General features: G+C 35.1%; 2 protein-coding genes across 3 annotated transcripts in view; both read left to right on the plus strand.

The window, feature by feature from the left end:
* Positions 1-17,466, plus strand: part of LOC138325683 (potassium voltage-gated channel subfamily B member 1-like) — a 187,103-nt gene extending 169,637 nt beyond the window's left edge. For both annotated transcript variants that reach the window (XM_069271503.1, XM_069271504.1), the window contains 3 exons: positions 3,389-4,076; positions 9,981-10,794; positions 11,278-17,466. In XM_069271503.1, coding sequence (XP_069127604.1) covers positions 3,389-4,076; positions 9,981-10,789 — 1,497 coding nt within the window. In that variant the 3' untranslated portion in view covers positions 10,790-10,794; positions 11,278-17,466. The remainder of the gene's footprint in view (positions 1-3,388; positions 4,077-9,980; positions 10,795-11,277) is intronic.
* Positions 17,467-20,485: 3,019 nt separating this feature from the next.
* LOC138326345 (complement C1q-like protein 2) lies at positions 20,486-23,377 on the plus strand. Its single transcript, XM_069272464.1, has 2 exons — positions 20,486-21,042; positions 22,746-23,377. The coding sequence occupies exons 1-2, from the start codon at positions 20,763-20,765 to the stop codon at positions 23,159-23,161; spliced, it is 696 nt and encodes a 231-aa protein (XP_069128565.1). The 5' UTR covers positions 20,486-20,762; the 3' UTR covers positions 23,162-23,377.
* Positions 23,378-23,792: the final 415 nt, after the last annotated feature.

Consider the following 23,792-nt stretch of genomic DNA (forward strand, 5'->3'; position numbering starts at 1 on the left):
TGTAGCTAAAATTATCTCTCCATACAGAGGTGAAGTGTTATTTAACAAACTTGTTTTATTTTTTTTAAGTGTCTGAACTAGTTCAACTAGGACAAACGGTAGCATTAAAAGTTTGCTAATATCAGGTTCAGTGTTCAGTTATTATTTAATAGCAGGTCTTTCATTTTGAAATCAAAAGGTAGCCTTTTTTTATTTATTGCTACGTTTTCTATATAACTCCTTTAATCTGGTGAAACATACCGCATTTCTTAATTAGGGGTTTAGTGTGTTTTCGTAATTTATTGATGCTTTGGTCTTTACTGAAATAAATCCAGCCGTTCAGATCCATTATTTTCCCTTCTCGACAAACGACTATAAATGCTACTTACATAGAAACAGAAATACGGGTATGCAACTATATAAAGTCCCTTTCAATATTTGCACTCCTAGTCTTATCCATCGCACAATGCAATGTTTGAATGCAGGTGACTGCACAAACATTGTTCATTTCAATGGCATATGTTTTTGTACTTTCCCCTGTTTCCGTAGCCTTGTTTATTTTCCCAATTCCGTTTGTTTTGTCGTGATGATTGTTGGACGTTAATTTGAATCATATTCGTAAGTAGATTAAGTAGATTAAATCATATAAGTTCTAATTTTATTTTATTTTCTCTACTTTGGAGTACTTCCATCCTTATCCATTATACCATATCAGCTTTTTAGTCTGACCATAGGGCGTGTATCCATTTGAGCCTTTGTGTGCCCCCTCGGTTATAGTAAAACAATTTAGTTTAATATGCCTCAGGCTCGGCTTCATATTTATAATTATTATAATATTTAAAATGATGTTCAAAATATTGTTGTTGTTTTTCATGGTAATTTCGGAGTCAGATATTAAAAATAAAAAATCTGAATTTTACACTCGCACAAACTGCATATTAAATGAGTAAAATGTTTGCTTGAAAAGGAAGCTTTTGAATAAAAGGAGCGCTTGGTACCAGGTTCCGAGGAATTAATTCATTAGCAGAAATATGACAAATAAACAGTTTACCTGTACTCATATAACAGTGCTTGGCTTAATATGCCAGGTGAGCGATACAGTGCTCTAGACCTCTTGCCATACAATACACAGCTGACGCTCAGATAGTCCATTTCAGGTTAAATACTATACTTATCACAGAGGGGTCACAAAATGGCAAATATTTTGTCTTTTACCACACAGAAAGTCTTTTGGCCAATATTGAAAAACATAAGCAAATTGGTTTGGAAATACAAGTGTTACATGAACGAATAACAGAAATGAGAAACCAGCAGCTAAATTCAAAACACAATTTAATTATATATAAAATATTATACAGAGATGGTTTACAATATCTAAAGTAATTGGTGGTGGTACAAGAGTAATACGATGATTTAAAGTGTTACTTATCTGTATGCGAATGTCCTGGTATAATCCTTGATCCTTCCAGGTTTCAAATTAACAATAATCACAAATCCACGAGGAAAATGAATGTCCACAGATGATTTGTAAAGTTCCAGGCAATATGAATAAATCCACACAAAATGTTGTAATAATCCACAGATAAAGTCACAATAGCTCTCCCAATAGAATCTAATATGGCACTGTACAATTCTTGATATGTCTCATTACAGGTCTCATTACAGTTCTGATTAGCCTTGGACAGTTGGAGTATATATAGCTAAACCCTAATTCAAGAATATTGGAGAACCTTCTTCTAGAAATATCTAACTAAAAACAGTAAACAAATAAACACACAGAACTTTCTGGAAATAGATCATTCTAGATCTCTACTTATAATCAACATGTTTACAAACATATTTGTTTATACATGATAATATTCTAGAAAGTTCTATAACCTAAATCAATGATATGACCTTTATAGGATGTATTGATAATAAAGCTATAGGAGTTATCTCCCTTATCTAATAACACCATGTATTTAGTGTCATACATAACACAAGCTTTGATGGGTTTTTTTTCGGTATACGGTTCTATTTAATTAGTACAATAAAAGCAGCATTACATTTCCATCAATGAGATGCACTAAAAGTAACATTTCCTTGGCATTGATTTTCAACGGTTACAATTTTACACACAGCTGCACACATTTATTCACATAAACTAATTATGCTAATTTATAAATTGATGCTAGAAATTAAAATCATAGAATCATAAAACTATGCAATACAAACACTTTATATAAATATTACTTTTTCTGTATTCAAAGGTAACTTAACTGTCACCAGGAAATATAATCAAGCTTTAAATTCCGACTTTGATGTAACGCCTCCGATCATACATTTGTTATTAATTTAAAGTTATATTTGCCGTAATTTCGCGTACCGATGAATCAAGAAGAATTTTAAATATCTTATTCAACACCAAAAGTGACTAAACTTTTGAGAATCACATTACTTATAATGCATAGGGTTTAATTTTACACAGACAAATGAATGTTGACAGCACTACCAAAAATCATGATATTTAGGATACATACGGTCCGACCATGAAGTCAAGTTTTGCTATACAATTTGATAATTAATTTTATATTTGTAAAATGTCAAAAAGGATGGTTAAGTGACAGATATTTGTTATTCATGTCCTGCGTAAAGCGTAAAAACAAAAACGTTTACAATGCATAAATTCTATGTTGTATCTATAAAATGTTTATTAGTGCCTCTGAATGATTTTCAAACCTCATGGATTGCGAAATTTTCAGCCAGTTATGGCACATATTACTTTAACGGAATTCTTCCTTTGATGCATCAAACATTAGTCTAGAACTGTTATCTTTAAATCGAGACATTTGAACCTGTGTTTATTTTTTTTATTTTTCTATTTAATTGTAGTTAGGTTAATTGTGTTTAATTATATTCAGTTTTGGCACTTTCATTCAGACAAGGCATGATCAAATTGTCTGGAAGTTTGCTTCCACGCAGCTAACGGTCGCATTCGATTGGTGTTTAACCAGAGCTTGATGTTATTCCTTCACTTCCCATTTTTACCGGAAGTAGTATTTTATTCGTCATGCAGCCCATATGTTACGTTTGGAATATATAAAACACTGAATGCAAAAAATTAATTAAAAAAAAACCGGAAAAGTCATATTTTATAAATCACTTTTAGAGCATTAGATGTGTTTCGGGTTTGTGGGTGCATTGGCATTGTTTCATATTGCACTTGTGGTCAATGCAAATGACATGCTATATTTGCACTCGAAAATATCAGTTTAATACCTTGAATGAATTTGAATGATATTTTGCATCGCTATTGAGATATCAATATGGAAATTTATTTTTGAGATATGCTTTTGTGAGATGCATCAAGACTGGTTAAAACTAACTCTTGTTACCGTTTAACGACTAATCTCTGCTTTCCCTGCTTCAGGGCAAATTTGAATATTCACCCACTGCTGAATGTACTTCCGCACGTGCCCGGTGCACAATAGAGATGAAAACGCTTGTTCGACAGAGCAGCAATACAAGCACAGACACTTATAATAGTTGCATGACCAATCCTCCCATGAGTCCATGCGGTAGGGGAGTTCCGGTGCCTGTCTACTCCAATCTTCACGGCAATCCGCTCAAGTCTTCACCGGAAGTCTGTGCATGTTGTACTTCTTCGGATATGAATGATCTGACAGGGTTATCTCCTCCTGATTACTCTTCCTTACTCTCTGATAAGGTCCTTAACGATAAACCTTCTGATCAAATCATTCAAAAATTAGATGGGAAATTTACCACCACTTGGCAGAGAGTGAATTCTCCCCAACATGTCTTACAGACGGAAGTGGATGATGGGTGTGGATTCGCCATGCGCCGGAACATAGAACCACAACGGCATCGTCGGGCCAGCCTAAAAAGACAAAAATCCGAAACGACTGAGCGACATCCACAGTTTAGTGATATCAAAGAAAGATCTTACATGTCTTTTGATAATCTGCATGTGGATGGTTCTACAAAGTCAAAAAGTGCAAAATTCCGAAAAGCTGTTTCCTTGGCAACCAGACTTCATTCCAGCCCTTCAACTGGACGGAAATTAGCCAACTATCACCTCATCGCTAACCCACAATCAGGTATATCCCCAGACAAAATGATATTTTAATGTAACATTCAGCATAGACTTCAAACTTAATTTTAAATTTAACTTTTTATTATTTATCCCTGTTCAGTAATTTCTTTTTTCGTTTACTCTCGATAATTGTATGGGTTGGTGTTTCTAAAATGTATCACCTTGGATTAATGACATAAGAAAAATAATACATAATATGAAAGAAGAACAATATGTTTTTAATGTTCTGTAGGAGGTTGAGATCTACTCCAATGAAGGACCGAGAAAAAAAACTTTTCTTGTACCGATTCATCCGTTCGGTTTTCGCGATAATTTGAAATACAGTTCGCGAGAAAAAAATCCAAAAGTACTAGACTTGCTGCTCTGGGTGGAGTCTCCAAACGTTTCCATTTCATTGTACCCAAATAATAACAAAAGCATTGCTTCTAACAAAATGTATCTTAATTTGCCTCGACTAACAATACAAATATCGGGTTTTGTATCCAACATGACTGCTTATATAGAGTGGTAACGGTTGCCTGGTTTGCTGTTTAGCCTTGGTCCCCAATAATATCCTAACTGAAACCTCGATCTTTTTGGGTTTTTTTCAGGTTATTTATAGAAAAATCTTTTCACATAATATGTACTGCATGATGCTTTACTTTTGCATTCCGTATGGGATTTGTATATCGTCTATGTAGTCAATGTCTTTATGATCATTTAGCATTTATCTGAACGAAATGATTAAAATTTTATCAATAGTGATGTAATTTATGTAGTATATTTTGTCATATTTCCACTTTTTAGGTAGCTAGATATTTTTCTTTGCAAAATGAAATTAAAATAAAATTTTAGACGTAACTATTCAAAGTACATATTTATAATTATTACTTATTTTTTTATAGCAAGGTTTCTCAACCCAATCGGGTAATATATAATTTTTATTATCATTATTTCATTATATTTATACTGGTATCGTGTAATGTACAGGCCACATTATATTACAGAATTAAATTTGTCAGAACTATTTGTGAATGAAAACACCCTAAACATACCTATAAGGTACACATTCGCGTCATTTAAGAAATAGAACATTATCATAAATGCAGTGTTGATTTCAGGAAAATAAATAAGTTTTAAAAAGAATCGTTAATTGAGTATTCTAAAATATTCAGCACTTTTTAGATTGGTTTTCATAAAAGGGTCAGGATGACCTATAGTCATCATGCACCGTCTCGTCGTCCGCCGTGCGCCGTCCGCCGTCCGCCGTCCGCCGTGCGCCGTGCGTAAACTTTTCATTCAAACAACTTCTTCTCAATAACCGTAAGGCCCAAAGTACTCATATTTGGCCTGTAGCATACTTGGATGAAGGGCTATCAAAGTTGTGAAAATAAATGACCTACTTTCAAGGTCACAGGGGTCAAATAGGCTAAAATCTTTGAACGACTTCTTCTAACTAACCGAAAGGTCCAGGGTACTCATATTTGGCCTGTAGCATGCTGGGATGAAGGGCTACCAAAGTTGTGAAAATAAATGACCTTGATCTACTTTCAAGGTCACAGGGGTCAAATAGGCTAAAATCTTTGAACGACTTCTTCTAACTAACCGAAAGGTCCAGGGTACTCATATTTGGCCTGTAGCATGCTGGGATGAAGGGCTACCAAAGTTGTGAAAATAAATGACCTTGATCTACTTTCAAGGTCACAGGGGTCAAATAGGCTAAAATCTTTGAACGACTTCTTCTAACTAACCAAAAGGTCCAGGGTACTCATATTTGGCCTGTAGCATGCTGGGATGAAGGGCTACAAAAGTTGTGAAAATTAATGACCTTGACTTATTGTCAAGGTCACCGGGGGTCAAATAGGCTAAAATCTTTGAACGACTTCTTCTAACTAACCGAAATATCCAGGGTACTCATATTTGGCCTGTAGCATGCTGGGATGAAGGACTACCTAAGTTGTGAAAATAAATGACCTTGACCTACTTTTAAGGTCACAGGGGTCAAATAGGCTAAAATCTTTGAACGACTTCTTCTAACTAACCAAAAGGTCCAGGGTACTCATATTTGGCCTGTAGCATGCTGGGATGAAGGACTACCTAAGTTGTGAAAATAAATGACCTTGACCTACTTTTAAGGTCACAGGGGTCAAATAGGCTAAAATCTTTGAACGACTTCTTCTAACTAACCAAAAGGTCCAGGGTACTCATATTTGGCCTGTAGCATGCTGGGATGAAGGGCTACAAAAGTTGTGAAAATTAATGACCTTGACGTACTGTCAAGGTCACCGGAGGTCAAATAGGCTAAAATCTTTGAACGACTTCTTCTAACTAACCGAAAGGTCCAGGGTACTCATATTTGGCCTGTAGCACGCTGGGATGAATGGCTACCATAGTTGTGAAAATGAATGACCTTGGCCTACTTTCAAGGTCATAGGAGTCAAATAGACTAAAATCTTTGAATGACTTCTTCTAACTAACCGAAAGGTTCAGGGTACTCATATTTGGCCTGTAGCATGCTGGGATGAATGGCTACCAAAGTTGTGAAAATAAATGACCTTGATCTACTTTCAAGGTCATAGGAGTCAAATAGACTAAAATCTTTGAATGACTTCTTCTAACTAACCGAAAGGTTCAGGGTACTCATATTTGGCCTGTAGCATGATGGGATGAAGGGCTACCAAAGTTGTGAAAATTAATGACCTTGACGTTCTTTCAAGGTTACAGGGGTCAAATAGGCTAAATTCTTTGAACGATTTTTGTTAACTAACCCAAAATCCAGGGTACTCATATTTTGCTGGTGGCAAGCTGGGATGCAGGGTTACCGTAGTTATAAAAATGAATGACTTTGACCTTCTTTCAAGGTCACGGGTCAATTAAGCTAAAATCTTTTAACTACAACTTTTAATTAGCCGAAAGGTCCAGGGTATTCATATTTAGTCAGTAGCATGCTGAGATAAAGGGCTATCAAAGTTGTGGAAATGAATGACCTTGACCTACTTTCAAAGTCACGAGAGTCAAATATTCCAAAATCTTGAATTTTGAACTTCTTCTGAAGTTCTACCAGTGTGATTAAGCTGAAACCTGCATGAAATGATCCTGACATGGTCCCGACCAAGTGTTGTTATATTTTATGTCAATCCAAAATCCAAGATGGCTGCCACAGATGATCCAAGATGGCTGCCACAGATGCCATCTTGAAAACACATTTTGAACTTCTTCTCAAGTTCTACCAGTGCAATTTAACTGAAACTTGAAACATGAAATGCAGCTGATCTGATCTTGTCAAATTGTTGTTATATCTCTGGTTGATCCCAGATTGAAGATGGCTACCATGACACCATATCTAATTATTTTCCTATAAAGCTATTGCCAAGATAGTCAGATGACCGTTAAGGCCCTTGGGCCTCTTGTTTTTTTTAATTTCATAATTTTCCAAGGTTGTGTAATATGTAAACGGTGGTACCTGTTAAGCATGTTCATATCAAAGTCTTTCCATAAATATAAAACATGATATTTTTTCAATGTTTCTTGTATTGACAATTTTACAGATGAAAAATTTCTCCTCAACTGAATCCGGAAACAACCTTTAAGCTGGCAGAGTTCAGGTTTAGTATAACATTGGTGTGACCTCCAAACTTTGACCTTTGACCCACGCATTTGTAGTCTCCTTTGCGCTCTGAAAAATACACCAGAAGTCCAATATTCGTTGTTATTACATGCATATCTTCATATTTATATTAAAAACATGAATCTTATCGAAATTAAGCTTAAATATAAAAATGGCAGTTTTAATGAACGACAATTTCAAAAGTATAATATTCCAAAAATGAAAGAATGTCATCTTGAAACAGTGTTAGACCATGTTCAAAAGAAATGTTCATTCGATTTTATGTTGAAATTATAGCATTTTTATCATAATGATTCAAATCAGGAATAGAATTGTCAAATATAGGTTTCAAATGACCTTATTGTAATGATAAAAAAATGAAATCTAGAAGTACAATATTTTATACACGAACCTAGGCTGATCCAGAAGCGCTAACATGTCGCTAGTACCTTGCTATTTGCAGGCTTAGCATCTATATAAGCATCCTCATACACATGAAATAATTTTGCTTATTTTATTTTTTCTATAAATAAATAGCATTTGAAATATATTACTTTTTCCTATTATTTATCATTAATTTTCATATTTGTACCTTTTTTTAATTATCATATTGCACTTATTTCAGTTATTATTGAAATGATGTTTTGGGGGGAATATACTATAAAAGTTTTATATGACATCGATAGTAATGAGAGGCCATCTTTTAGACGATTAGTGAATTCAGTTATGTGCCCTTTGCTTTAGTGACTCCCTTGCTCATGTCAATGTCAGACGCTTCTATTTACGACCTCTGTATTTTTCCAAATCAATCAGATTCACTGAAGCAAATGTCATGTGTTCATGACTGCTGTCTGATTGATGTAAGCGTTAAGTACATGATTGCCATTGCTTAAGCCATCCTTCCATTATCAGCTATGACAAGCATGAAGGAAGCTTAGCATCACGTGATGCTTCCCGGCACTCTCTTCTACTTCCGCTTACCATTCTGGTCACACCATTGTTGCACTATCCCTGAGGTTGCCTTGTTTTGTTGATTTTTGCCCCAGCGTTGTAACTATTCTGTTGTTCAAGTGTTTTAGGTTTCGACTCCGTATCGTGTAAACTACATCTGTATAGATCAGCTTGTTGCTTAAGTAATGTTTAGTTACCAAAACAGAGCAATACCAACATAATATCTTAATAGACTTGAATCTATTGTTTTCATACGTAGGAAACTTAAAGGGACATGAACTCAAAATAAGTTGCTCTGTGTGTTTAGATATGATGTTAGTTGATGATTTCATTTCACTGATTGATTATCTAAAACATCAGGAAAACGTTGAAAATAACAACCCCAAATATTTTAAAAACAGGCCGTCATATTCTATTTTTGGAACACATAGCGAAAGCTGGTCGAAAGCGAGGCTATACAATTATGGACATACGATCATTAACATACTAGGTATAAGCCATAGTTGTTAATATTCGTAATCAAAACAATTAGTTTTCAGCGCTATCTGAATGATATAAATAGAATGCCAAATGAAAGTTTTTAATTGACGGGGCACCTCGAAGTGAGGTTCTTGTCCTTATTGGATTATACATCACGCAAGTATAAAATGATAAGTTGTTGCCGTCTCTTCTATTGCAGCGATCCATTTATATTTACCTCCTTTCACAATTGCGCACAATACTAACCATTGCGATACTCCGTTATTCCGCCGTTTTCTATATACATTTTGGGCGATCAAGGAAGTTCAATGCTACTACTTCAATCGCACATAGCCTACAAATCTTGACCGGACCGGTGCAAAATACAGGATAATGGAATTTCGTTTTTGATTATGCTATTCGATATATTTGCACAAAAATATTATATATATTACTTAGTAAAGTATCTAACACGTCATAGATATGTATTGTACTCAACCGTATAGGGTTAACTTCGGTTCATGTCCCTTTAAATGCTGCAGACTCGACCAAATTGTGAGGATTTGAAACTGTATATGTAATAAGTAACATTATATCATGATTTCAAATTTTATGTTGAAATATACATAGGAATATTTACAAGTGTTCCAAACAAAATGTCATTTCTACAACGGCGGAACATTCCAGAAATTAGATATAAAATCAAATACGGTTTTTGGTGCGTAAACATGCTAATACCACTTCTTTATCGAAATTGTGACCTAACTGATTATAGAAATTAGATATAAAATCAAACACGGTTTTTAGTGCGTAAACATACTAATACCACTTCTTTATCGAAATCGTGACCTAACTGATTATTTTTATTGTTGATGTTAGTATTCAACTACCTTCTCCATCTTGTTTTCACAGAGAGCTTTGACTCCTCAGGGATGTCACCATGCGGTATGCGAAAACTCACCGCCCACTCCAGCCCATCTCTCCTAGACTCTCCTCCTTCAAAGAAAAAATCTATTTTGAAAAAAGACAGTAATGATGCAGAAGACACGGAAAACTTATTATCGTCTCATTCACGGGAACAGGAATTCAATCCCAGTGGGAGGCATGCGTACGATGACATTTCCTGTTTAAGGCATGATGGGTATCAGGGATACATTCCGAACAAAAGTGATACAAGTGTTATGCCCCGGGACGTCTATAGTGACGAAAATCTACCTCCAAATCGTGAATATACGTCATCACAACGTGCGCTCCCACATGTATATATACCACTTGACAATGTGGAAGACTACGGCTTTGCAGACATGCACGGCCGAATCGAAGACGAATTTGACTTAAGTGATAGTGTAGGTAATCCTAATAAAATGAATATATGGAAGCAAAGCCAGTGTCAAAATGTCCCGTGGCAAAATGATACGAGCCCTTCTGATAACTTTGACATCGAGGAAAGCTTACTGAGCTCTAATTCTATAGGGAGGTCACAATCAGACGCTAGTCTGTCCTCTCCAAATCTGCTGAGACTGTCCCCGCTCCAGAACTCCAATCTGTCTGATGTGAAAAGTGGAAGCGATCACCTCAATCACGATTATACGAAAGACGATGAATTGGATACCGATGAACAGAAAGGTATTCAAATAGACTCACTGATGAACAACGTGAATACGAGACAGTCATCTGACGGAACATCAGATCCGTACACGTCTACGGAGGCTAGCGGATGAAGCAGGTAATGTATTTTGATAGAAGATATTATAAAATGTAGAACAGCTAGTTAACCAAACAAACTCCTTCTCAAAAAGCAAATCTAACTATTCATATTCACCCGAATATATATATTTAACCAATCATGGATAGCCAGACAAAAAATATCTAACCAATCAAATCTAATCATCATAATTTAGACAAGTAGGTAATGAACATGTCTATTTTAAGTTTCTCGCTCTCGTTTTGGCATGGAATCTGTATCGCACTTCTGCATGCAATTTTAAACTGTTCAGACTCATCAGAAGCGTTAAACAATTATTGTGACAGCGCGATTCGTTTTGAAAAACATCAGCAGAGAAATGTATCATGTACAATGTAGACTCATATCAAATCCATATCTGGCGCAGTGTTGAAGAGATTTTCTGTAGTCTGAATAAAACTGCTTCTTTACTTTACAATTTTCACTCGCGTGTTATTATAGCTATCATTTCAATTGTATTTTCAGGTGGACCAATCCCTGCCGATTTACACTGGCGTTTGAATAAAAATTTTATGGCTTCCAAATATCATAACAAGTGTGAATGGACATGCTTCTGTTAAAGCACACGTGGTCTCATGGTGTTTAAAAGCACGGGATTAATATACTTCACAACGTATGTAGACTGTCGAAAGCAATTGTTAGTACGTTTAATATATATAGATACAGAAAATTTATGACGTCATCGTGCCACTGACGTTATTGTGCTCAATACTTATATATTTACTTGAACATGTTTATTCTGGATGGATAGGCTAACTGCAAACGTACGATAAAATGTTTTTGAAGCATCTTTTGATTCCAAGGTCTAGACTAGTTACCATGACAACTCCTCGTTGTTATCCCTGTGATGTGAAAGACGCGTTACCATGGTAACTCCTAGTTGTTACCCCTGTGATATGAGAGACTGTTTTCTTCATTTCTTCCATTTGTGATGGTCACGTGGTGACACATTTAGCAGTTGTATATATAAATAGCCAATCAGCCTGCTGCTCCACTCCTGTGAATCTGTGAATATTATTATGATAACAAAGGGTGGAGACCGAAGTCTTGCCTGTTAAGTTCTATCATTGTATTTAGACATGTTAAATATGCATTTAGTAAGTATAGGACTGACCCATATCAGATGATACTTTTACCTTACTATTTTAACGGCGAGGTTATTTCGCGATTTTGATTCGTATGGTTCCTTTGTAAATATACAGGAAACATTTTCGCAGTTAGAAATCGAGAATGAAATACGCGAAATTCAATCACACGCGAAAGTAGGTTGGTTTACAGTATCTTTCATCATGATGAGACACAGCACCGCTAACATGTAATGATTCAAAGTGAAATGTCAGTTATAGAAGTATTACACTGCATATATCTTACAGTCATCTATTTAGATTTGGGGGAATTCCTATAAGTCAAATGATACAAACAGATTACTATTTTATGTATTCTTTTTTTAGATCTTAGCACACCACAAGTCATTCGAAATGAGTACTTTATTTACATTATTTAAATTTCGAAACTTCCTATTGTGAGTTCAGTCGGATTTAAAACAAATGTACATGTATACCTAGTGATAGTGGTTCATCTTTTGGTTTTGAAATCTTACTTCAACGACTTTAACTTTCACATGAAAGGATCAATATCCTTAATATCAATAGTCGACAAATATATCAACCTTGCCAAAATAGCCTACTATTCAGTTGTATGACTACATTACAGTTGAAAGTTGCTCGAATGTTAAAGATGCTCCACCGCTGACAAATGGTATTTTTTCACTATCAAAAACAGGAGAAGACGATTTAGTATTTTTCTTCAGTTACAAAAGTTACTAAATTTGCACCATTTCCACCATTGAAATGTTTGAGTTTCTAACTTTATTTTAAATTAAAAAATGAAAAAAAAAATTAATTGCATCCCGAAAAAAATCAGTGCCACTATATCATATATGGAATGAAGTACTGATTGCCCATGTACCAAAGGCAAAATAAATTATTTTATATTATTTTTCGTATTAATTAGACATATATATACATGATTAAACACCAATTATTGTTCAAGTGATGAATATAAGTTTTGCTTTGTCGGCGGTGGAGCATCTTTAAGGTAAGATCAGTGATGTAACAGGCAAACGTTGATCGTACGTATAGTTTTTATCTGTATGATATTTCAGCGCATGTGAGTGATATTTTTTTCATATTTCAAGAAAAGACTACGAAAGGAAATTTTAAATGTTTATTTTGCGAAAATTGAGTTTCTTGATTTTGAACAAGTTAACGCGAATTCGCATGTTCGAAATAGGTCTTATTTGAACGATATTTGCATATTATCGAGTTATCTGCCCTTATGGTTAGGTACTTATTGTTACGCCATGTGTTTTTGATGCAATGCCATATTGTTAGGGAAAACAATTTTCAATCACAAACGCATAACGTCTGGATCGATACTTTCTACAAAGGCAAATAACTCTGTAATATGTACTTATGTTTTAGTGCACCTTAAAGATGCTCCACCGCTGAAAATTGGTAAAAACATGAGTAGACGATTTAGTATTTTTCTTCGGTTACAAAATTTAATCATTTTACACCATTACCACCATTGGAAAGTTGGATCTTCTAATTTTACCTCAAGCTAGAAATATTAAAAACAATTAGTTGCATCCCGAAAAAAATCCATGGCACTATGTCTTTTATGGAATGAAGTACTGATTGTGCATATACCGGAATCAAAATAATTATTTCATTTTATATTTCGTGTTAATTAGACATATATACACACGATTAAACACTAATTATTGTTCAAATGATGAGGATTGTTTATTCTCGGCAGTGGAGCATCTTTAATTGGCTTATACTAAAATGCGATACCTTAAAAAGCTACACGTTAAGAGTCCTTATATATATAAATCAGAATTATGATTATATTAAGAAGGATTTTTCCGCTGTATATAGCCTGTCTGATAATAAATAAATGAACTTAAGACAACTAAGTAGCTTCTTTAATTCATTCACCCCTTGAGACACATTTTAACTCGTCTAATACAAAGACTGGAACAGCTCATATGAATGTTCAAGGGTGATTGAGTTATAGTTAACTTTAGCACTACCTCCTGGTATTTACAATCAAAGAAGAGACAGGATGTGTGGGTCGGGCCTGATGTGTGGGTCAGGCCTGATGTGTGGGTCGGGCCTGATGTTTGGCCTCTGTGAATAGTATTGATTAGTACTACATTTATGTTTTTGTGGAATTAATATGAATCACAAAAACGGTCGTTATGACAAAAACGAGGGAGCAGCTTTTATTTCACATCACAAAACATATGTCAATTATCATTATTCACTGAAATAAAATATAGATTAGTGCATATGATTCATTTTGTAAACTCCTTGTCCATGGAAAATTTTATTTCACAAACAATTATAAAGGTAATTCAATTAATAATTCTGCTAAGGTTTTATCAAATGGATCGCGATTATATATATGTCGATTTATGTTATCGGATAGTCTAACCTTTTTATTCATCATTGAAGAGTGTGAGGCGTTCATTAATGTTTCACATTTTATCAGTTAGTTTGGCCAGATCATGATCTTATGGATGCAAATATTCTAGAATCATTTTTGTGACAGCTTCTAGGATTATAAACCATAACAAGCCCTCTTTTATCCAGCCATTCATTTTCTTACAATAGGTGATGAAGATAACAATCCCAGTTGTGTTTTTCCTACAACTAGATGACAAATTGATTTTTTTCGCGTGAATCACGTACTGCAAACCAGCTTGTTTTCACGGTAATTGGACTTCACGTTTAGGAGTCGTATGATTCTAGTGTAGCAGTACTCTAAACAATTTCGTGGTGATTTATTTTCGCGAAATTTTAAGCGCCTAAGAAATTCAATCGCACGCGAAAACAAGTTGGTTCACAGTATACAGTAAATGTTGAATGAACTTGTACCAGCGGCTGAAACCCTTCTAGGTGTATTGTGCAATTTGTTACCTGTATTTATATAACCAACAGTTGTTCTCTAGTCGTAGTTAAAGGTAGGGTGTCAATGCAATGTTATTGGGGTTGGTGCAGTAAATTTGTGTAGTTGTTGAGAATAAATGTCTGAGGAACTGCTGTATGGGAAGAGTGTATTTGTTGAGAATAAGTGTCGGATGAACTGCTGTATGGAAAAAGTGTATTTATTGAGGATGAGTGTCGGAGGAAGTGTTGTATGGAAAGAGTTTATTTATTGAGAATGAGTGTTGGAGGAAGTGGTGTATGAATGGGGTTTATACATTGTGTATGTGTGATAAAAAATCTATAGAAAGCATTTATGTATTGCTGAAAATGTGTGAGCAAGATTATATTAACAAAGATTATATATGGAAAGCGTGTAGAAATCAAAATTGTTTGATTTTAGATAAATGTTTCATTAGAACGTTGTGGAAGTGGAAGATACATCTACGTGGAAAGATTCATTAAATGATGTGATATTTGGAAACCGTATATTAAGCTCATATATTTATTGGGAATATGTTTGGGTGGTATACGGGAAAGTGTGTGTAGCATAAAATGTGTAGAAGATATAGAAAGTGAGTGGAAACGTATATTCTATAATAATGTGTGTGGACGTGGAGAGCTACTTTGTTAGGTGAGATGATTGATAACGAAGTATATTTGCTTTAGATAAGTATTAACTGTATAGTTGTTAGCTTTCGCGGGGAGAAATTTCCGCGATATCCTCTTTAAATCGATACTAATTCGCGCTGAAATGTTCGCGCATTTGTCGATGTCTAACACAAACAAGCTATACAGGTTACATTAGTTTTCATTTTTCCATTTATTCACACAAGTTAGCGGGAATTAACTTCACCGAGAATATAGCGATATTGATTCAATCACGAAATCAGCTATTCAGTATTTAGAATTAAGGTATGTAATGTTATCTAATGAAGAGTTTTATTGTTGAAGAAAATATAAATGTTGAATAGGGCGATTGTTATATGATAAGGTGAGTTTTGTTATGATGAGTGATTGTTATTAATACAAAATAGTACGTTACGAAATGCGATTGTTTGCGTATATATCGTGTCCAGTTATCTAGTCGCTGAGTTTTTCGTCATCTGAAAAATATCCACATAAGTATAACTAGAAGTGGTTTAGGATAAGTATGCAACAGTTATCTTACCATTTTCATCGAGTAGCTAATATTCATAATATATATATATATTAATTTTGGGTTCTGTCTATATATAGCCACACTTAGTTTTATACCCGAAATAAATCGAAACAAATATATCCTATACATTTACATATTTTTTCGAACTATAGAAAATATGCATCATATATGAAGATACAAAATGCATATATAAAACCATCTTTCAATTCCAGTTTACATCTACAATGTACATACATAATTTCCACCTTCCTTTCCGTTTCGTCATTACATTAAATAATGCTTCAAATATCATATTTCTTACAAGTAATCTCTTAAAAAGAAAATCTCGGAAATGCTTAAATGTATGAAATACAGGTACATCAACTGATGAAATTAATCTAGCGCCAATTCATATCATATAACGAAAACTTGGATACCTTATCAAGGAATTTTCACAAGTACATGCAATATGGAAAGTGCAATCATTTTGTAATAACGCATTTGATTAATTGTTCATAGTTATACAGTATACATAATCATATTCTATTAGTAAAACGTATGCATACACTTCACACACGAAACATACATAGGAATGAAAGCAATTGCTATATGAACTACAATACATATTGTTACAGGATGTCACATCTACAGTCATATTGAAAATGTCTCATTTATACGTGTCACCATAATCATCATTCGGCCGCAAAAATACCAAAAAGGAAGTAACAGGAAATCTACAAGATGAGTTCACCTTTTACATCTCTATTTCTCTTTACTTATCGCGAAATGAATTACTCCTAGAGACAACCGAGCTCACAGTGTATCTCTTTAGCACAGACAATCCGATACACAGTAGCGTATAGCTGGATATTTACACGGGGTCAAAATGTTCACGATTACACTGAAAAGGAAAAAAAACGAGACAAATGAATTTTAGCTATTCTAAAATGTTCGCGATCTGACTTTAAGAGTATTCATGATTCAACAATTCCTCATTATTTTGCGGGTCGATATTTTCGTAATTATAACAATGTCTATGCGATCATACCATAAAAATAAACACTGTATATTTACGTATTAAGAATGAGGTAGATATGATTTGTGATTTGTCCTTGTTAGCGTTACATTTCTCTTTGAATGTGTGCCATGTTTTTAGCTGTGGTAATTGAAAGCATACCTATTGCTAATCCACCTGAGATATTTATACTTCAAATATATCTATCAAACCACGAATGTGCGTATTACCTGTAGATATGTGTTAACGGATTTCACCTGTATAATACCCGTATGCAATCCTGAGAGACCATGACGATGTTCAGACATACGTACTCCTGTATCCGGGAAAACTTGTCTGACATAAGCTTATATAAGTATACATATGTAGTGAGAAAACGTGTTACCTAGCATACCTTGTCGACATTGCTTGTCAATTATGTTTATTGAAATTTGTTTCATTTAAAGTTTCACTATTTCATATGCATTGTTTAAAATAAAGGTTTTAATCCAGTTTGATTAATTGTTGCTACTTGTTATGTTATCATTAAAATAGATTACTATTATTGAGCGTACCAGTCGCTTTTAGTTTTGTAAAACATGTGGTGAATCAAGATCTGAAGACAAACGGCCTTGTTACAACTAGGATCATATTGGGTATCTTGTAAGACACCATAAATAGCCATGGATATGATAGAACATGTGTTTTTAAGACTCGATTTAAACACCAACAACTAGGGTCGCTTTAGGACAGATGTCGATTTTAACACCAACAACTAGGGTCGCTTTAGGACAGATGTCGATTTAAACACCAACAACTAGGGTCGCTTTAGCACAGATGTCGATTTAAACACCCAACAACCAGGGTCGCTTTAGGACAGATGTCGGTTTAAACACCCAACAACTAGGGTCGCTTTAGGACAGATGTCGATTTAAACACCAACAACTAGGGTCGCTTTAGGACAGATGTCGATTTAAACACCAACAACTAGGGTCGCTTTAGGACAGATGTCGGTTTAAACACCAACAACTAGGGTCGCTTTAGGACAGATGTCGATTTAAACACCAACAACTAGGGTCGCTTTAGGACAGATGTCGGTTTAAACACCCAACAACCAGGGTCGTATTAGGACATGTGTCTTGTTAGACACCAATAGTAGTCTATGACATATGAGGATAGTCGTCTAATTGGATTCCAACAATAAGGTTCATATTAGAATGATTGTCTTCACATCATCAACCAGAGTCATAATAGGTCATGCGTTTGTTTGACACCAACAACCAGGTCATGTTTGATCATGTCTTCTAGACACTAGCAGCAAGGCCATATTAGGACACTTGTTTGGCCAGATACCAATAATCAGGGTCATATAAGGACATGTGCCTTTTAGGAACCAACAGCTAGATCATTATAGGACAGTTGTTTATTCTGACACCAACAGCCAGGTCATATTAGGAATTATGTCTTGTTTAACACCAGCAAACAGGTCATATTAGGAATTATGTCTTGTTAAACACCAATTCATGATAATGTGATATAAGGACAGGTGTCTTGTTAGAATTGTTTTGGGATAGGGGTGAAGAGAGACACTAAAACCAGGATCATAAAAGGACGGATGTCTGTAAGACACACACAGGTAAGTCCATATGGTTACGGACACCCCTTCACTTCGTTCCAAGGAGGTTGATGGCGATCAATTTGGCATACATGTGTCAAAAAGACAACTGAGGACCATAGAATAGAAAAAATAAAGCGTCAGAATTTTCCATGCATCTTTGTCAGATTCACAAAAAAAAATCACAATCAAAATCAACATAAGGGAAGTTTTAGCAAGTTTCTACGGCGCCAAATAAAGTTATTACAGTAAAGAAGAGCAAAATTTCACCACACATTTGGCGGAGTTTCGGAAGCTAATGACATGTCGTCGCATCATTTGAATTGTGAGAGTTGTCTCCCTTAAGCTTCCTGTTTAAAGTTCGTGTCACACGATAAAACAAGTAAAACATAGGCCTACTGCATGCATTGTACTTGTAAATCAGTTGATCAATGGATAGTATAGAGTATGTATGTATTGCTGTTAACAAAACCTGTTGAGCTGCTTTAAAAATATATATACAAATAACGCGAAAAATGCATTTTTTCGGCAGAAAAATATATCTTGTTTAGGTCACAGGTTTTGCAAAAAATTAATGATGAAATCACTTGAATACAAATCGGGTACATTTCAATGATAATAAAAAATGGTACGCACTACTAGAGACTCTTACTTCGAAAAACTTTCTAGGACAATATTCGATGGCCGACTTTTTTAGGGCAAAATGTACAGACTTGTATAAAAGACTGAACCAGAAGTTGTACTATTTGTCTTGCATTTCAAAATATATAAGTTGGTGTGCATTAGTTTAATATAAGATAAATCATGAAAAAACAGTAGAAGTAGCCTTCTATAAAACAAATTACGACATGATTATTTGATGTCACGAACTGCACTTTTTCTCTTGAAAATGTTTCGCATATTTTTGCCAAATAACACAAAAAGTAACCAAAAAACTACCAATCACCAACGGGAACAATGGATAGCTGTACTGATTACCTATAGCTAACATCAAAATGTTTCTGTTCAGTTGCAGTAGGATAGGTAGTTATAGCTTTAATATCACTATACATACTCTGGATATCAACCTTAAAATAAAAATAATGGAATACAACACATCACGGCCCGGTTGTTCAAAGGATGATTTCCCAAGTTTGTTCATGTACACATACATAGAAGATATAACTTTGCGTAAAGTCTGCATTTCATTAAATGCTTATTAAGTAAATGTGTTATTAAGCGCATGTTGCCTTTCCTTATTCATGGTAAGATATATTGAAAATAGCCGCACCGTGCTACGTAATGATACCTAATGTTGTGCTTACAGTTAAATATCATACATATTACAATACGTATCAGAATATGTGATTAATACCAACAGATTCACACAAGTTCCACTACAGTGTCTGGTGGGCTGATGATAAACTTTATTGTGTACTATGTAAAATGTATGTACTATACTGGTTTTGTTTAGAGATAACTTATATAACCTTTGACTAAGTTTAATGTAGGACTTAAAATATGATTGTTTAGGTTGAGTATGAATAAATGAGGAAAATTGGTTATAAAGATTAGAAAATAAAACTGCTTTGGAATAAGCTTCATTTAGATATGAAGGTGTATCAGAATATGTTTCAAAATTATAAGTCACATTCCAATAATATTGCTGTAAACCGACTGCAGCAAAGTACTGAACTAGTATGAAAGATAGACCACGACGAAGGCTTTCGTTATAATAACCTTTAGATGTCTCTATCGATGGTATGGACAAGAAACTTTCCCGGCGCTATCCAAATGTGAATTATCAAAGTAATGTGTCATTCGCTGTCCCTACATGTGTATTGTGATGGTCGATTAATTAAAGGTATTACATTTTCTTCTGTCAGCACACAGGATAATCTAATGGAGTTTGGTATGTTTCTGCCACACGCCGCGTTTTGGTCGATATACTGGTCCTACTATGGAATGTGGCCATAAATCTACCCGTTATGCCATCTTTGCGCCATATCCCTTAAAACTTAGGCATTCCATTTCCCTGGAGGGATCTTTACGGCGTATTAACGGGCGATTAGGTATAATAAGTAACAGTCATCAAGAGATAGGCATATTAGGGTTCATTCTGGTGGGTTTACAGTATCTATACCAGTGTTAATACGAAGAACTTGTGATTTTGGCTCAGATATAATTTGACAGCATTGCTTAGCACATAACTGAATTTCAAAGACTAAGATGGCGTTCTTTCGTTTGGTAATGGTTGCCTTATTGGCTACAGGGGCCGTAGCTAACGTTGTTCTGTTAAAGAGCGAGAAAGAAGTTGAAACCCCTCAGCAACCAGATGTCTTTCTGGAGCAGCAAAATGTAAACCAAGAGCAGTCGGAGAAGGTTTACAGGGCGGTTCATGTAGTACCTCAGGGGAGGGCTGTCCACAACGCAACGCACAATAATGGAACGCACACGGCCACGCACAATAACCACAACACCCACGGAACGCACACTACAGCGCAACACGGTAAGCGTATTTCGAATATGACAATGAGATAAAATGTGTCAACATCTTTACATTTATGTCACTATTTTTAACGGATCCTTGACAAAATATCATACTTTTAATTTTTATTTAATTTTTACATTTTATTTATTAAAAGATTATTCCAAATCAACAATCATTATCTTAATCCAACATAATAGTTTACAAACAAAATTTCTTCCATGCCCTGATGAAATTAAAAAAATAGCGACATCAATGTTTAAATGAAGTATCGTATACAACTGTACATCCTCTTAATGACGACCTTCCCTGCGCGTGGTTGTGTGTTTTGATAAACTGCGGTATGTTCGTGCTGTGTTTGCTTGTTAAAACCCATTTTAAAAAGCTATACATCAAACAACACATCCAAACAGATCACATTATACCGAGATAATTATAAGAGACATTGTAAGAGAAAGCATCCAGTCGTTCCACTTCTTTATGATGAATGGAAATTCAGATGGAGTAGAAACTACAAATGGGTAGATATAGTATGCTTCTTATCGGCCATGGGACAGAAGCCACGGAATCATTCAAAATTATGCCATACGAATTATAACTTCAAGTACGAATTGACTCGGTGAGAACACATCATTAGGCTTGTAAGAAACATCTAGAATTGGAAACAAAATTATAGATAAAAAAAGAAATTTGTAATGGTTTTAAATGGAGTGACATAACAACTCACTCGTAAAAGTTGATTGAATGTGGCGACCGCAATGTACCCTGGGACAGATTGGCCACCTCCCCACCCCCACCCTTTAGGGTCCATATCCCAACCCCAACCCCTGGAAGAGATTTGCCAACCTCCCGAGCCCCACCCCTGGAAGAGATTGGCTCATCTCTCCACCCCTATGAGAGATTGGAACACCTCCCCATCCCCACCCTTTAGAAGTCAATTGCCCTATAACTATTTATATTACTGTGAATCTAGTCCTCATCTGACACAGGCAACATGCTATTGGTAGCAAAACCTTGAATATGATATCAATTGAGACTTACAAAGTATGATGTGAATGATGTTGAATAAGAAAATCAACAATGAATATCATCTTAGTCACCTCATTATGCATACAGTTTGTGTAGGCACACAGCTCTGTTAGAACCACTCTCTTTAAGACACCAAACCTGATTTGAATATTGTAGAGTTACTTCCGTTCGCGTCAGTACTCACGGTGTGAAACAAAAGAAAGAAAGTAACTCAAGTAGATTAGAATGATTTATATTGCTATCAATATTGTCATGGTTTCATGAATTTCCTAATTCTTAGTACTAATTGCTCGTACTAGGGAAGTTTGTAATTAGTTGCCCCGATATCTTCTGTGTCGCCCGTTGTCCTGTAGACTGTGATATTTATGTATCGTAACACGCAGATAGGTGTCAATCAAGCTGTTATCAGTGTCTAGACTCCTAATGTGTATCCCTGTTTGATATGATCTTTATAATCCACGGTTTAGCTGTGTGTGATCAGTATGAGTTTTGATATCACCCAGTAATCCAATGGTTTACTGGAAGAGATAGCATGTCATATGTACCCAGACAGTGTCATTCTACAGCCGTTCTCTCTGAAACACACAGCGTTGACAACCTACGTATTTCATTTCTTTCCTAAGTATATCACTGCATGTGTTTAGTATGACAAAACAAGAAATCATTTGTGGTTTTTTTTTATCTTTTTGTTCCAGGAACATCTCAGTCTCAAACACAAGCTGTTGGTTTTCATGCCCTTCTTACCTCGGATTTCCTAACCGTCCCCCACCCGCAAACATTTGTGTTTGACAACCTGCAACTGAACATGGGCCATGGCTATAACGCTCATAACGGACATTTCAGAGCACCTGTCGCTGGTCTATACTGCTTCACGGCTAACATCAAGTTCAGAAGCTCAGACACCGCTGAACTGAATGCCTCCATTGTAAAAAACGGTGACGAAATCGGTCTGCTTTACGTTTACGGTCAAGACACAGTTACCAGGACAACAGTTGTCATGTTGGCCTTAGGAGATTTTGTTTGGCTGAAAAACAACGTCAACAATTCGCCTCGGATATATGGTGGAAAATACAGTACTTTCTCTGGTTTCCTCATCACCCCTGTTGGTTAATGGTGTTGGAAAGAAGATTGTTTCTTGAGACAGGTTTCCAAAAGCGGATTTTTTTCATTGGTTTTATTTATTAAATTTATTAAAAGTTTTCGATTGTAGAACAAATATGGTAATTAGTATATATATAGATTATGTAGGCATGTTTAATGAGTAATTCTATTTGTATGTCAAATTCAATTCCAAATTGCATGTTACGAATAAAAAGTAAAATTCCAATTTTAATGCCAGGTACTGATGTTATTTTTTTCGAAGTTAGATAGATATGAACTAAAAGTATTTCATAGATGATTACATCATTGATATTTAGTAAAGATAGCAATATACTTGTGTTGGCAATTTCGTACCACAAAAACACAAGATTTAATACAGTCACGTGCCATAACAGTGTCACTGGATTGGTTTTACTCGACATTGTTGAACATGCTATCAACAGGCAATTACTTCATTCAAGGCTAACTTCCCATCTTTGCTATTTGTTGCAAATGAAATTGCGATATGTTGTGTCTCCTTGTACAAGTGATACTTTCTCCATTTTATATTGCAGTTTATATAAACTACATGTATCTTAATAAATATAAGAGCGTTAGAAAAATACCTGCTGACCCCATTACATGATCGTAAAAGCCGACTA

The sequence above is a fragment of the Argopecten irradians genome, chromosome 6, assembly GCF_041381155.1.
Source record: "Argopecten irradians isolate NY chromosome 6, Ai_NY, whole genome shotgun sequence".
NCBI classification, from domain to species: domain Eukaryota; kingdom Metazoa; phylum Mollusca; class Bivalvia; order Pectinida; family Pectinidae; genus Argopecten; species Argopecten irradians.

Coding starts and splice junctions, on each gene's coding strand:
- LOC138326345 (XM_069272464.1), top strand. CDS start 20,763: ATGGCGTTCTTTCGTTTGGTAATGGTTGCCTTATTGGCTACAGGGGCC. Junction 21,043..22,745: donor GCACACTACAGCGCAACACG/GTAAGCGTATTT, acceptor TTTTTGTTCCAG/GAACATCTCAGTCTCAAACA.